General features: G+C 36.6%; 1 protein-coding gene across 13 annotated transcripts in view; it reads left to right on the top strand.

Moving 5' to 3' along the window:
• The window catches only part of Kmt2c (lysine methyltransferase 2C), a 191,967-nt gene that overhangs the window by 103,849 nt on the left and 71,241 nt on the right, over positions 1-16,877 (top strand). For 11 of the 13 annotated variants that reach the window (XM_040739277.1, XM_040739283.1, XM_040739278.1 and 8 more), the window contains 9 exons: positions 3,929-4,048; positions 6,289-6,405; positions 8,319-8,420; positions 8,587-8,691; positions 13,826-14,007; positions 14,221-14,385; positions 15,146-15,255; positions 15,858-15,923; positions 16,622-16,834. In XM_040739277.1, coding sequence (XP_040595211.1) covers positions 3,929-4,048; positions 6,289-6,405; positions 8,319-8,420; positions 8,587-8,691; positions 13,826-14,007; positions 14,221-14,385; positions 15,146-15,255; positions 15,858-15,923; positions 16,622-16,834 — 1,180 coding nt within the window. The remainder of the gene's footprint in view (positions 1-3,928; positions 4,049-6,288; positions 6,406-8,318; positions 8,421-8,586; positions 8,692-13,825; positions 14,008-14,220; positions 14,386-15,145; positions 15,256-15,857; positions 15,924-16,621; positions 16,835-16,877) is intronic. The other 2 variants (XM_040739285.1, XM_040739286.1) reach the window with 2 other exon arrangements.

The following is a 16,877-nucleotide window of genomic DNA, read 5'->3' as shown; positions in this document are numbered from 1 at the left end:
GTTCCAGAGCATAATAAGCAAAAGTAGCACACCTTAGAATGGTATTCTACAGTACATTGACAATAGGATTGACTTACTGTATTTTTCTCTTCTTTTTGCTCCCTCTTCTCTTTTCCCTTTTGGAGGGAAAGGAGGCAGTCAGGTTCCTACTTTGAAGCCTAGGCTGGCCTCAAACTTGTAGCAATCTTAGATTTGACTTTCAATAACATTCTTTTCACTTAACATTATTGTCCCCCATTTTCTATCCTATAGTCTTGTAACCTACATTATATGTTTATAAGTTTCCTTGAGAAAGTTGATGCTCACTTAGGAAAATTATTCTCTGTAAATAGTACAATCTATGTTGAATAGTATTCAGTTTCTATGGGATTTGATAGCAGCTTGGTTCTGTGTATCTTTTCTCACTTTTTAGTCTCCTGATGTTTTGTAATTTGAACTCTGTTGAGATAGCTCAAAAGTAACAGTGTATTGTCTGATTGGTAATTTTTTTTCTAGGTAAGGAAAGAACCGCCTGGATGAGCTTAGTGTGTTTGATAGTACAGTACAATGTTTATTGATAAATTCCTCTGTGCACACAAAATTTAATGGAAGAGAAAAATAGTGTTTAGTATCTGTTGAACAGAATACTTGACACAACCTATAAAAAGAGCATAGCTTATCCTTGTGCTCATAGCTCAGTTCACGTAATTACAGAGCAATGATGCCATGAGGCAGAACACAACACAGTAGGCAAGTGTACATCTACCTGTCAATGGCAGTTAGCCTTTTCTCAGAGCTTTCTGTGAGTTCTGTTTCTTCAAAACTGTGATGTAAAGATGACTTGTAACTGAGCTTTCTTTTCTTTTCTTTTCTTTTTTTGGTTTTTATGAGAAAGGGTTTCTTTGTATTGCTTTTGAGGCTGTCGGTCCAGCCCAGCCTCAAACTCAAAGAGATCCGCCTGCCTCTGCCTCCTGATTGCTGGGATTAAAGGCGTGTGCCACCATCACCCTGCCTGAGCATTCTTAATTATAACTGCTGTTTCAGTTTTAGGTCTAAGAGATCAGGTAATTTCAACTTTGTGAAAATGTATTCATGTAATCATGATTTTCCTTTAATTCCCTTTAAAATTGCATATAATCTATCTTCTTGTGTCCCACGATAATACACTTATTAAAATTCATTATGCAACTATCAAGGTTTTATTATATAAATTCTTCATAGTAGTTTCCTAATTGTCCCTGTGTTGATACCCAGAGTTTCTTGATCTAGAAAAGTCTTCATTTATTTCATCCATGTTAAATGTAAATGCTTTTTGAAATGAGATGTAATTTTGGCATCAAAGCTTACCTAAATTACAATGAATAATACATAATCACCAGAAAATTCTTATTTATGAAAAAATTTAGCACTTTTTAGCTTGGAGTGTTACTTTTTATGATAGTTACATAATGTTAAAACATCAAGAGAAATTTAAAATGTGCAGTAAAGAACTATCCTTAGTGAAAAGCCAGTATAAGTAGTAAGAGGATTGAGTTGAGCTATATCTTGCCCTATACTTCACCACCCCTAAATGAGTAAAATGGTGGCTCACTTATGGTGCCAAGGGAAGGTCTTCTGGCAAGGAAATATTCTAGGTCTTACCTGAAGGGTAGAAGCAGCCAGCTATTTTTGAAAACATGGGAAGGGTGGAGTAGCTGTGTCAGTTGGGCCCTGATTGTGGAGAGTACAGTATGTCTGAAGGGTAGTTAGGACTCCAGGGCAGGAAGAAAGCACAAATAGGGAAAAAATGGAGGATACATGATGTGAGTGAAGGGAAGCAGTTGAAAAGGTTTGTCTTCTAAGTGAACTGAGGTACAATTAGAGGTTTCAAAATAGGTTAGTTCCTTACTTTGTAAGGATGAATCTAGCTACTGGGCAGAGAATGTCTTGAGACCCTGGCAGGGTCGAAAGGAAGCAGAACGAAATGACAGTTAGAATGGATCTTGCACAAGGTGGTGGCAGGCAGGCAGGCGGGCTAGCGGGCAGGGAGTGTAGAGGAGATAAATTCTGGGTTTGCTGGTGATTTGTCCAGAGGACAAGGTGCCCTTCTAAAAATGAGAAAGACTAACAAAATGAAACTAACTATGGGAGAAGAGATTTTACATGTGATAGGTTGTCTTAGTTACTTTTCTGTTGCTATGAGAAGACACCATAACCAAGGCAAGGTTTATAGTTTCAATGAATTAGAATCCATGAGCATCATGGGAGGGATCATGATAACAGGAAAGCAGTCATAGCATTGGGGCAATAGCTGAGAGCTCACAGCTTAACCCTCAAGCTGAGTCAGAGAGAGCATACTGGGGATGGTGCAAATCTTGCCTCCAAGAAGGTCACATTTCCTGATCCCTCCCCAAAACTTTCAACAACTGGGTACCAAGTGTTCAAACATAAATCTTTGTGGGAACCATTCCCATTCATTCAAACCTCCACAGAAGAATTGTAGAACAAGATGTATGTATTAAGGAAATTGGGAAAAAAATCACACTTCTTCGAGATGTTAGAAAAGGTTAAGAACTAGAAACTGAAAGTAGAAGACAACTGTTCCCATGATGGCATTTCAAGCCTTCACTGTTTATGACTCGGGCTTCAGGAGTCAATGGAAGAACTTTCATAGGAAATGGAGAAAAATCATCAGGAGGTGTGCTACCACCAGATCAACAAAACTGTCTTGAGTAAAATGAGTGCAGACAATGGACTTCTGGCAACACGGAGGTTAATAGAACTCCTTGACTAGTACAGGGAAGATAGTACAGACACATATGCCATGGGAAGTGGGGTAGAGCAGGCTTGTGTACTGAGAGAAGTCACAGAGCTTGGGTAAAGTGTTGTTAGGGAATTGATGGCAGAGAGAAAACTTAAGAATCATCTAGACAGTAAAACAGAGTGGCTGGTGATGGATTGCTGGTCTTTACTATAGCTTTTTAGTTATGAGTTAGAAGTAGAATTACTTTCTCCTTTGTGTTTCTTAACTTTTCTTTTCCTTCCAAACTTTATCAACTGTCTTGTCAGTGTGGGTTGGTGGTCATGCTGTACTGCTGATTTCATTTTTGTTAGTACTGGGACTCTTCCTAGTTTGATGATTTAGAAACCTGGTAAGTACAATATACCTTGTTTTAAGATTTGTCATTTAATTGGTAAAATAATTGCTTACAATTATTCTTAAATTGCCTGATTCAAAATAGGTTCTTTGTTGTTTGACATTTGTTCTGTTTTTCTTTAAAGAATTGCCTTGGTGGAACAAACTTGCTCTTTAGTGTCTTTGTCAGATTTGATGAGATTGCTGAATGTGGTTACTTGGAAGTGAGATGCCTAGATGTCTTAATTTTATTTTACCTATTTTAATGAGACACCATTCTTGCATATTAGCACCTTAGCCATTTTAATTTGCAAATTTAGGACAATTTGCTTTAATCTCTTAGCTATTCAAATTAGCTCCTCGGGTACAATTGTAAGATGTCATTCCCATCAATAAAAAATCATCTGGTTTTGGTGTTTATACCAGCGAATAGAGCACTCTTAAACATTGTCCATCCCCCCTTTTAATAATATACTTGTTAGATTAATTAATATAATCCCTGAATAGCTTTCTTCTAGTGTTAATTCTTTGACTGACTTTTAGTTTTATTTTGTAATGTAATTAGGGTTCTTGAATCAGTGCTGGTGTTATATAAACCTTGATTTTTATTACATTTTATTGATGTTTCTACTTAGAAATTTCCTTTAAATTATACCTGGAAATATTTAAGTTTTCTTTAGTTGATATGTTTATTTTCCTAAACTTGAAGCAATTTGTCCTAATTTTCCATACGTTTGCATTTGCTTTTGCTGTTCTAAAATTCCTTAGTTGCTGGCTTTGATCTTTTATGTTGCTGAGTTTTATACATCTATTTTCTCACCTGCCATATCCTAGGGGGCTTGGAGTAACCATAATACAGTGAGCCCACCTTCCTGGTCCCCAGACATTTCAGAAGGCCGGGAAATTTTTAAACCCAGGCAACTTTCTGGCAGTGCCATTTGGAGCATCAAAGTGGTAAATAAACTTGCATTTACATTCATGTATCATTTCTTTCTTGTTTGTTTAGTTCTATTAGATATTAAGAATTGAAGTTTTCTAGCTTCTGCTTTCAGAGCCACTTTTTAAATCTGAAAACTTGCCTTATAATTTGTTTCACTTAAAGATCTAGATAAGGAGGAAGATAAATTGGAGTATTATAAGGATACATTTTGTTTCTGACTGATTTTCTCTTGTTATGAGTATTTCTTTGGAGGGAAAATTGTTGTCACATAGACCAATTTAGTTGATTACACATAGACAGAGGAAATATACTACCATGTCAGGAAGTTTCATTGTTTGTGTTTACCTCACAGTCTCATAGTCACAGAGTGTTCCCATGTCATGCTCTCTCAGTTCTTACATTAAGTAGTCAGATACAGTTTAAAGGAGAAAAGTTCAAAAAATAAGCATCTATAAAGTCAAAATACTTTATTGACCGAAGAAGGTAATTTCCTTCATCTTCTATATTTAGTATGTTTCCAAATTAGAACTACTTAAGGTAGATTGGTGAAGATTTCAGAAGACTTTCAGAGTATATTTTCTTAATTTCTATTACAATTGGAAGGGCACATTTATGTTCATTCAGATAATTGTAATCATCCAAGGTAATAATGGAATAATTTTAGCTTATTGATTTCAATGAATTAATTGGTTCATTAGAAATTGATCTCATTATGTAGCCCAGGCTATCCTTGAAACCAATTCAAATCCTTCTACCTCAGACCCCTAAGTGTTGGGTTTACAGTCAAGTGCCACCAAACCCAGGTTTAAATATTTAAGAGTGTAAAGCATGACTCTTTGATGCAAATGGCACCAATTTTCACAAAATTTTATTCTGTACCAATGGATGTTACAAAAATTAACTGAGAGATTACTGTAATCCTGATTTTTAATTGCTGCTTTAACTCTTCCCCACACATTCTTTGATTCCTGCTGAAAACAAGCTGCCTAGTGCAGTCCCACCCTGTCTGTCTCTTGTTCAGAGCTGAAGACCTCCCAAGGGACCTAAAGAAACAGGGTGAGAGAGGACAAGGAAATATAGTGTGGAGTTCGAAATTTTATTTATTGCAAACAATGGGGAAAATACAAATCCCCTTTCCCTTTGTTCATGAAGTGTTTTTTTTTTTCCTCCTAACGTAAAAAACAGTACTTTGACCCCCATGCCTATTCTGCTCAGTAGACAGTGATCTCAGCTCATGAAGGGTATCAGGTAAAGGTGTGCCATACTTTCCATTTGTTATAAGGAACAAAATGTTTCTGACTAACTACATATATACTATTTATTATAAGATGATTTTTTTCTCAGTAATACATAATTTTAAATATAACCAAGGTGAGGTCAGGGCTCTGATCTTGGTTGGTACCTATTAACTTAAGATCTCAGGGAATTTAACATATTTTCCTATAGTATTTTTTCTTATGTTAGTGATAATTTACTTAAGTTAGTTTTTCCCATTTCAAACATTATTTTTAATTATATGTCAGTTTTAATAAAATCTTCAAGCAACTTTAAATAATCTGTTAGCATGAATTAGGTATGTTCAATTTGTATTACAGCTTTTCAGTAATAAAAATACTGATTATATTTTCACGACACAAAGAATGCCGCTTCACACTAGTAAAAATTAATTTTGCTGCCTTGTAATATTTCAGAATAGTGACTAAAAATCAGGGACTATAGACCACTTTCTAGCTCATTGACCTTAGAGAAGTCACTGATGCTTTTTATCCTCAGTACAATTATCGCTAAAGTGAATATACTCTGTGAGTTTGTTAAGAGGAAAAATTTCTCTGATCAGTGTATACTTAGTGCCCAATAAATGTTCCTGCTACTGTCATCTCCAAGAGGAGAGTTTTTCTTTGACTTCTGTCTTGTGTGGAAGATAGTCTGTGCATAAAGGAATGTCTATTGGGTCAAGTTGCTCTAGACACCTAGAATAAAGATGTAGGCAGTCAAAATTAGTGTCAAGGCTGTTGATGGGAAGCACACATGATAATCGAGCCAGCATTGGATTCCAAAATTTTAAGAAGGTTCATTTGTAAATTTTGGACTCATATTTAAAGATGCAAATAGTGAGTTTGGTCTTTTAATATGTATTATCCATTATAAAAAAAGATGAATATTTGTAATAAAATGTCTTATTTCACTGACATCTGGATTTAAAAATTCTTTTGGGCTTTTATTGAATGTTAAGTCATTCTTATCTGTTACGTAGGGTCGAGGGTCTGGATTCCCAGGGAAGAGGAGACCTCGTGGTGCAGGACTATCAGGACGAGGTGGCAGAGGCAGGTCTAAACTTAAGAGTGGAATCGGAGCTGTTGTATTACCTGGGGTGAGACTTACATTCTTGTTATCCCAGTAGCAGTTAATGGTGATGCTCTGGTTTGTAGCAAGTTGTTGTCATCCTGAGAGTCCCAGGAATAGTCTCATCCCTTTACATTTTACTATGTTTCTGCTTGATGCTTGTGGACTTCTTCTTTTGTAAGTCTGCTCAGGTGGTTTTATTTTCTGATTTGTCATCTTTTTTTCCTTTTTTCTTTGACATCTTCTTATGCCAACCTCTACAAGAGAGAATTTACAGTGTGTTTTATTTTATTAAAAATATACTATTATTGAATTATACTTTTAAGGATATATTTATTTCATTTCATGTGTATGCCTATTTTTTTGCATGTATGTGCAGAAATGTTGTAGCTTAGTATATATTTCAATGATGTCTATTTTGAATTAGTAAATGCTTACTGATTGGCACATTTTGAGGTTTCCTGTAGATATTCATTGAAAAAAATCTATTTGAGCTGCACAGTGATGGTGTATGCCTTTAATCTCAGCACTCATCAGGGCAAGTCACGTGGATCTTTGAGTTCAAGGCCATCCTGGTCTACAACAGCCAGGGATACACAGAGAAACCCTTTCTGGGAAGGGGAGTGAGGGAGAGGGAGTGATGAAAACTAATTTGTTTCTGGGCAGGGTGACTCACACAGGCTCAGGCAGGTGGATCTCGGTGAATTTGAGTCTTCCTTGGTCTACAGAGGAAGATCCAGGCTAGCAAAGGCTGCACAGTGGGACCCTGAAACCATAGTATAATCAAGGTAGTGAAGACACTCATTTGTTAAAGTTTCACCAGGATGCTCTGAAGTCCCTCTGGTTCCCCAGCCTAAGCTCCTAATTTTCTCCTCAAACAGGACTGATCTCAGTTTCATTCCTGTGGTCTTAGAACTTGGGAGATTGATGCAGGTTTGGTGCCTGTTTACATATTTGTCCTTTGGTCACATTTCCAGGTTAAATATTTTAAGTTGCTTGTAGTCATCAAAAGTTTTTATGACTTTAAATTGACTGTAATATGTTCCCTGTAGGCCCTAATTTTTTAAAGAAACAGTACTGGCCTCTTTGTCTAATTCAGAAGTTTCGTATGGGCAGGATGTGTAATAAGAATACAATTGGTGCCTAGTTGGTTTGGGAAAACGTATCAAGTTCAGCAATGCGCACACATGGTTGATAATTGTTCTGCTAATACTGACATTTTGTTAAGCTAATCATAATATTCTAAAGTGGTGCCATTTAGTAGAAATGAATAGGAACCAAATAGGCAGTTTAAAACTTCCTGGGACTCATTTTTTAAAAGTTATAGTGAAACAAAGTTAATTTTATTCTGTCTTATAATGCCTATTTTCATCTCATTACCATTTCCCCATGTAATGTACATAGTTGATAATAAGCTATTTTTATATTCTGAGTTTGGTATTGAGTCTTTGATGACTGCTGTGTGTATTATATTATATACTAGTTTCAACTAATCACATTGCAGTTCTTGAGTGTGACAAAAAGTGATATGCACATACTTATACATGCTATAATTTTATAGTTTTTGATTAGAATTTTTGGATAATTAAGTATTACTAAAGACCAGCTTTGAGGTTTTCATTTGTCCTCATCCTTGGCGTTTACATATCTAAGTAAGCACTCAGTGAATTGAAAAAAAAATCATGACGTTTTAATTCTATATAGCCAGGCTGGCCTCAAACTTACCAACTTCCTGCAAGCCTCAGCTTTCTGAGTCTGAGTGCTGTGATTATTGGTGTGCACCATCATGCCTGACTATGATTAAAAGTATTTTTTATTTATTTTATTTAGACTTGTTGATCTAGACTCAGACAAAAATTGTATTTCAGATAAGAACAAATTCAGAGTTAGTGTAGTACATGTAAGTAACATGTTGATATTTGGTGTTTTTGCTTTTTGTAGGTGTCTGCTGCAGATGTTTCATCAAATAAAGATGAGGAAGAAAACTCTATGCACAATACAGTTGTATTGTTTTCTAGTAGTGACAAGTTCACTTTGCATCAGGTTTGAACTTAATCTTCTATTCTTCCCCATTTTAATCTGTGCCAACTGCTTAGATATCATCCAGTTAGGCTATAGTACTATGGTAATTAAGAATATATTTTTAAAATCCATGTATTCTTAAATTTATCTGCAATTTAAAATAGCTTTCTATGTTGTTACTTTTCAGGATATGTGTGTAGTTTGTGGCAGTTTCGGGCAAGGAGCAGAGGGAAGATTACTTGCCTGTTCACAGTGTGGTCAGTGTTACCATCCATATTGTGTCAGTATTAAGGTAATGTGCTTAAGTTAAATGAGTTAACAAAAGGATCCGTAATATAGGACCTATTTATTTATTTATTTTAAGTGTGAGAGTGTGGGTGCGTGCGAGTGTGCTTCTGGAAGTCAGAGGACAGCTTTTGGGAGTTGGTTCTCTCCACCATATATGTGGGTTCTGGGGATCCATTTAGAATATCAGACTTGCTCTCCAAGCTATCTCACTAGTCCCAACAAATGCACATGTATCTTGATTTTGTTTGAGCACTAATAAGGTTCTCTCAGTTCTCATGTACCTTACTCATCTTGTGCCTTATTCATAAAATGGTAATATTTAAATCAAATATTTGTTACCCTTATGCATATGTATGCGGCAATGTTTTAAATTTTTGAATATTTTTAAGTGTTACTGTAGTAAATTATCTACTAAAAATCAATCTATGGTCTTAGATTGTGCAAATTATCTTTCCACTGTATTGAAAAAGGCATAAAAACGTAACTCTTAGCTGCAAGCATTTCAGATTAGATATTAAGAACATTTTATGTGGCAACCATATGTGCGCGCGCGCACACACACACACACACACAGAGTGCCTCTGAATGAAATGAATTGTGTATACGGGTTTTTGAATAGAGTAACAGTTGCTTGATGGAAGTATCAGTTTCCAGCTGTAGATATGGGGTCCTTCTGTGTACTGCACAACATTTTACAGTTCTGCCATAACACATGGGATAAGCGTGAAACTTAACTTCTTGGCTATTAATCTAAACTTAATGTGGTCTTTGTCCTCCATCACCACCACTGTGTGCTGCCATTGTTTATGCAAGATGATGATGGTACGGTAAACAAAGCATCAATGTATCCCCACAAAATGCTTAGTGTTATATCTGTACTAGCATTGTATTTATTTATTTATTTTTGCTAAAGTCATACTTGATCTTGTGCATTTGCGGCTCAAAGTGAAATATTGTAATTTATCTAAACTGGAAGACTATTACACTTAATATATACAGTCATTCTTGATTTGTTGCTCATAGTACCATGCTTTAAAAAAAAGATTCCTGCCTTTGGCCAGTGAGATGCTCAGCAGGTAATTGTGTAAGGAGAGAGCTGAACTCCACATGCAGTGGCAATCACCTCTCCATTGTGAACACAGACAAACACAATAAATAGTAATGAAAATTTTAAATCTCAAGTAAAACTATACATGTATAGAAGAAACAGTATTTCTTCATTGTGTCTTTATATTCTAAATATTTTGTGATTTAGCTTTGAAATACTATTTAAGGTTGTTGAACATGATTCCTTTTTTTTTTTTTTTTTTCAATTAGGCTTGTATAGTATGTGCTTCTATCTGCTGAAACACATTACCAAGCCTCATATACATATTTTTTTAAACATTTTTTTTAAATTTTATTTTCCAGTTTAAATTTAGATAAGAATCAAGGTTGCTTCACAAGTCAGTTCCAGGTCCCTCTCCCATTCCCTCCCTTCCTCCCGTGCCCTCCCTCCCCTCCCCCCCCCGGCCCTCCCTGGGGGTGTGCATAGTGTGTCATTTCATATAGGGCAGGGCCTAGACCCTTCCCCAAGAGTTCAGGGTGAGAGTGCACCTCACATTGTTCTATGGGAGTCCAAAGTCCGTGTGTATACTTGGGATGGGTACTGATCTGCTGCCCAAGGCTCAATAGATTCCCTAGGCCTCTTCACTGACACCCAGATTCAGGGGGTCTTGATCAGTCCCATGCTGGCTTCCCAGGCTAATGCCTGGGATTCAAGAGTTAACCTTTGTCTGGTCAGCTGTTTCTGGGGGTTAAACTAGCCCAGTCTTAATCCCTTTGATCATCAGTCCTCCCTCTCTGATACTGGCTTTCTTGAGTTCAGCTCAGTACTTAACCAAGGGAGTCTGCCTCTTTTTCGATCAGCCACTAAATAAAGTTTCTGTTTCCCAGACTCTCTTGCCATAGGATTGTAGGCTGGCACTCCCCAGATCTATGTCTAAAATCCATATATGAGAGAGTACATGCCATGTTTCTCTTTTTGTGACTGGGTAACCTCACTCAGGATGGTTTCTTCTAGTGTCATCCATTTGCCTGCGAATCTCATGATTCCATTATTTTTTTCTGCTGAATAGTACTCCATTGTGTAGATGTACCACATTTTCTCTATCCACTCTTCAGGTGAGGGACATCTAGGTTGCTTCCACGTTCTGGCAATTACAAATAACGCTGCTATGAACATAGTGGAACAGACATCTTTGTTGTATGAATGGGCATCTTTTGGATATATGCCTAAGAGTGGAGTTGCTGGGTCTTGTGGTAGGTTTATTCCCATTTTTCTGAGGAATCTCCACACTGATTTCCAAAGTGGCTGAACCAGTTGGCACTCCCACCAGCAATGGAGGAGTGTCCCCCTTTCACCACATCCTCTCCAGCATAAATTGTCATTGGTGTTTTTGATTTTAGCCATTCTGACAGGGGTGAGATGGTATCTGAGAGTTGTTTTGATTTGCATTTCCCGGATGGCTAAGGATGTTGAGCACTTTCTCAAGTGCCTCTCAGCCATTTTAGACTCCTCTATTGAAAACTCTCTATTTAGTTCTGCAGCCCACTTTTTAATAGGGTCCTTTGGTGTTTTGGAGACTTGCTTCTTGAGTTCTTTGTAAATTTTGGAGATCAACCCTCTGTCAGATGTGGGATTAGTGAAATACAAGAAAATAGAAGCATCACTTGTATTATGTCCATATAGTAATGTCACTATGTCATACAGTCTCTAAAATACTGTACAACCGTAAGTAAGTTAAGCTGCAGCAAACAAATTAGCCCTTAGCAACATCAGTGTATGAAAACACATCATTCTAACCTCAGGAGCACATGGTGTTGCTTCTCTAGCAATAGTCCTCCTGTCTGTGGACTCAGGACTGTAAACTATCTCCTGGTCACCAGTGTCTTTACACTCTTAATTGGTTGGGATGTACTTTTTTCAGCCTTTGGTGAACTTTGAACATTTTTGTGCTTCCAAATTTGCAGTAGGTGTTCTTTCCTTCATACGTGTGTAAGGTTGGTGTTCAGTTAAAATCTTTGTTGGATTCTTCTATAGCACTTATTCTTTATGGCGTTTTACTTTTCCATAGTCTATCCTAAGAATTCTTGTTGTCTTAATTTTCTGAACTCTTAGACTGATTAAAAACTCAGTAAAACTGTTAAACCATCATCCTTTCTCTCTAGGTGGCTTAAACATTGTCTATCAGCAAAGTATCACAAGATTCAGCCTCATAATTCCTTCCTCTCTCAGAGGCCATATTCTTATTTTTTATGATCTACATTTTAATGCACTCTGCTAAATTACATCAAATTCTTGCACATTCTCTATCTCACACTTGTTTGTGTAAGTTAGAGATTGGCACATTGTAGGCAATTGCCTAATTTGCACATACACCTTTATTAAAACATAGCAGTGCTCTTTGGTTATGCATGTTTATAGTGGGTCTCCCTCCCCTCCAGAAGTTGCAGAATTATGTAGTAGCAGTAGATCACAGGGCCCACAAAATCTTAAATATTCACTGCCTGTAAACTTGCAGAGCAGCATGCTATTTACTGTATTATTTCACTCTCCTTTCATTCCAGGGTCTTCACTTGGTAAATAATCTGGTATAATTAGTTAATTTCAGACATTTAAAAGAAATCAATGTGCTAATCAAAGTAATAAGTAGACTTGCTTAAACATCAGAGCCCCAGTCTTATTTAGCTCTACATCTACAGCATACACTTTCTCTTTTCAAGCCTTTTGTGGAGAGTTCTATAGTTCTTAGTAATAAGTTGGTGCCACTGTTTTATCCGTGTCTGCCATTGCTGACTCACTATTCTGAATAATCAAATGCAGGTTCATCTTTGAACATACAATTCTTGCTTTCCTATTACATTTTCATTGTACACTCTCACTGCAGCTAAATCAGAAAAATACTGGTGTGATGATGCAGTCAGTGTTCACTGTAGATCTAAGCAATGAACTGTGACTTTTGTCTTCTGTAATTTTTAATAGCAAGAAGGGTATACTCATAAGTCACTCTCCATTCTTACTTGATTGTTGGTTTTTAGCCCACTGCTTGGCTTATTCAAATACTGGTTTTCTGGGGTGGTGTTGTACTGCCTTGCTCTAACCTGTGTCCACAGCGTCTGTTTTGCACATCCTTAAGGTCGCAGTACACAGTTTTGTGGCCTTTTGTTGGGTTATGTCCTTACTTCATCCCATATATTTCTAAATGAACTTTAGGAATATGCAGGAGGTGAATTTCTAATTCATGTGTATGTAAGTGACTTTCTTTCTGCTTTTTTACTTAATGACTCACTTTGCTAGGTTATGTATTGTGGTTTGCACAGATCCTGTCTTCTGTAATGTGGACATTACTGTTCTATTTTATTTATGTTTTGTTTATGCACCTTTGAACTTTTGTAACAAATAAGATATTCTTATGGATAGTTGTTACTTTTAACTCAATTAAGTTTCATCCCCAATAGCTTTGAGGATTTTTCATTCCTCATGATGTGAGTTTTCACTATATACCTTTACTGCATTTCAAGATCTTTCACAAGTTGATTCTGAATTCTCCATGGTGTAGCTTGTTTGAGGATTTTTATAGGGAGGTAGTGACTCTCAAAACTCCTGCCAACTCATGCATTTGAAACATAAAAACTGAGTAACGGTGAGTCCTATCAGCCTCAGCTTCATGGCCTGAAAGAGTATAAAATGTCACTGAGAAGTTAGTATTTTTATGTGGTATTTTCTTCCCATACTGTGTCCACAAATTTCAGAAGCATGAATTCATAGAAATGTCATACATAGAGATTTGTTAATGAAGTTTCAAATCTTTCAATAGTAGTAGACCAGCTTTGTCAGCTTTAATATTCAGTCACCAGCCGAGTAAAAATAATGGGATTAAGTGTGGAGCACAGAATTGTTACATAGAATCAAATGGTGTTAAAACATGCATCACTTGTGCTATCCAGGTGGGCTCCTAAAAGCAGGCAAGTGTGTCTTCCTGAGTAGTGCCACCGTTCCTCTTACCTGCTCTGTCTGTCTGTTCTTTATATATGTACTGTACTGTTTAGACCAATGATTTTTAACTTAAATAAGTCATGATTTCTTTTGTTTCCAGATCAGTAAAGTGGTTCTTAGCAAAGGTTGGAGATGTCTGGAGTGCACAGTGTGTGAGGCCTGTGGGAAGGCGACTGACCCAGGAAGACTCTTGCTGTGTGATGACTGTGACATAAGCTATCATACCTACTGCCTAGACCCTCCATTGCAGACAGTTCCCAAAGGAGGCTGGAAATGCAAATGGTACCCTAAAATTTATGTTGCCTTGTTAGTCTTTCAAGTTTGTTGGTCTTATAAGTTAGTTCTGTATGCTTACTCATAGGCATTTGCCATGATACGTATTACTAAGCAGCAAAATATCCACATTTGTAAAACTATGTCCTCTCATTCTGTGCACATGTCACGATTGAATATAAAAAATAAACTTGAGACTTTTGTGGGGGATTTGGGTTTCAGGTGTGTCTGGTGTAGACACTGTGGTGCAACATCTGCAGGTCTGAGATGTGAGTGGCAAAACAATTACACACAGTGTGCTCCATGTGCCAGCTTGTCCTCCTGCCCTATCTGCTATCGAAATTACAGAGAAGAAGACCTCATTCTGCAGTGCAGACAATGTGACAGGTACTGCGCCTTTTTATCTGAAAATTACTATCCAGCCTTAAAAATTTCAAATTTAGATACTTAAGGTTTTCCATTGGGGACTTTCTGATGGTTTAATCAGTGTGTTGAAATGAGATGCATAATTGGTGCTTGCATATATACATTCTCTTATGGTAGATTCTGAAAGTTACCCTCCCTCTCTAGCTCCCCCCCCCCCCCCCAAAGCTCTAGATATTAGGTAAAACCTTTGATCTTCCAAACTAGTATGTGTGCCTTCAAAATGCATCGTGCTTCCTTTGTTTCAATACTGTTGGCAGTTCATCACTGTATGCACAGTGCTAGTTTTAATTCATCAGTGGTGCAGTAATCATTTTAAATACTTTTTGTAGCACTCTACTGACAAACTGCTTTAAAGCCAGGTCATCATCACTTGACACACACATTTCTGTTCCTAGTTGGGTGCAGAAGGCGGCACATATACATAAATACAGTTCTATTTGTGCTCTTTTTGAATTCCTGCTTGACCTCGGTAGCTTCATTGCTATGTTTATTTCTCAGCATGGAATCGTAAGTGATAACTGTCCTTCTAACAATGTATATTTGCTTTTTCTTAGTATTCTCATTCCTTTTCTTGGCTTCTCAGCACAAGGAAGGTTATTATGGGTTAAATAGAAATAGGGGAAAAGACTTAAGAAATTTGAGTCTTGGGCTTTTAAGTTTGAGGACTGTCAAATTTCTAGAATATTCAATTCATTTAAATGTATAAATGTGATCTTTTTAGGTGGATGCATGCAGTTTGTCAAAACTTAAATACCGAGGAGGAAGTAGAAAATGTAGCAGACATTGGTTTTGATTGTAGTATGTGCAGACCCTATATGCCTGCATTAAATGGTAAGAGAACAGTATAAACTATGAATTTGTGTTTCCTTATGACTCCTTGATTTGTGAAAATAGAAGTTCTTTTGTGCTGTAATACGCTTTCCAATCCTAATTTTGTTAAAATGGTCTATATAAAGAGAGAAAATGAAGCATATCTTGTTAGATATAATTTTGTTCTCAAGGCTTAACCTTGTATTCAGACATCCCTTATTATCTGCTTGCTGATTTTCTTCTATTCCTAGTTTTGTTTTGGAAACTGAGTATAGTATCAGGCACCAATAATCCTAACACTTGGGGAAGCTGAGGCAACAGGAAAGAGAAGCTGAGCCAGCCTTTATTACATGGTGTATGTCAGGTCAGGCTCAGCTGTGTAAATGAGACCTCATATCCTCCTTCCCCCCAAAAAACCAAAAACAAAAAACAAATTCAGTGAAGCAATCCCCTTGAAAAGCTAAAAACTGCTTTTGGGGTTGGGATGGAGCACATGGATAAAGCACTTGACTGGCAGGTACAAGGCAATGCACCCCTCCCCCAAATCAGCATCCAACAGTAGTCACATATTTGATGAATGACACATTGACAGACATTGCCTGAGTTGTTATTTCTCTTTTCAGTGCCTTCCTCAGACTGCTGTGACTCCTCACTTGTGGCACAGGTTGTCACGAAAGTCAAAGAGCTAGGTAAAACTTGAAATGGTTTTCTCTCAGAAAAAGGATATACTTGATTCTTAAATAACTGGCTTGATGCTTATATGAAATTAAGTGCATTATTTGATATTAATTTCTAGAAGTACTGTATAAAATCATATTATCTCATTTCTCTGAAATAGTATTCCTATGAATTTTAGAAAATAGTGAAAATAAAAGCTCTTTGGATTAATTATTTGTATCCTTCTTGAGTTGACTTCAGTTGGGTACTGTGTTGACTTAGTTGTCAGGAGAAAAAGAAAGCCTACTTAATCCTACTTATGTAAGCATTCAGTTTTTATGTTATATTCTTTTTCTGATAATGACATTTCTGATAAAAACATTTGAATTGTATTGGAATTGTTTTAATAAACAAATTTCCACATTAAAGGTTTGAGTCTGCAGAATTTATGATCTTATTATTAATTTTTTAGCTAACATAGAAAATAGTGTCTTCCTTATGACTTTTTCATCTATGTGTATTGTTGTCCTTCATGGTGTTAGATCTTTACACAATTTCTACCTGTTTTCTGTGTTAATTGAACATCATCAGTTTATGCATTTTGTAGATACTTGCTAAATGGATGTGTAGTTGTAATTTCTTGCCATGTAGATTTTGGTATATTAATCAACTTATCAGTCAATTTCAAGTGAAAGCTTAACTCTGTATTGTTGGGTTTTTGTAATTTTAGATCCACCTAAGACATATACCCAGGATGGTGTATGTTTGACTGAATCAGGGATGACTCAGTTACAGAGCCTCACTGTTACAGTTCCAAGAAGAAAACGGACAAAACCAAAATTGAAATTGAAGATTATAAATCAGAATAGTGTGGCTGTCCTTCAGACCCCTCCAGACATCCAGTCAGAGCATTCAAGAGATGGTGAAATGGATGATAGTCGAGGTAATACTCATTTAATTTCCTTCGGACACATGTGCAAGATTTA

Source organism: Mesocricetus auratus, unplaced genomic scaffold, assembly GCF_017639785.1.
Source record: "Mesocricetus auratus isolate SY011 unplaced genomic scaffold, BCM_Maur_2.0 Super-Scaffold_100676, whole genome shotgun sequence".
NCBI lineage: Eukaryota > Metazoa > Chordata > Mammalia > Rodentia > Cricetidae > Mesocricetus > Mesocricetus auratus.
Note: the sequence above shows the minus strand (reverse complement) of the source record. Positions and strands in the feature narration are given on the sequence as shown.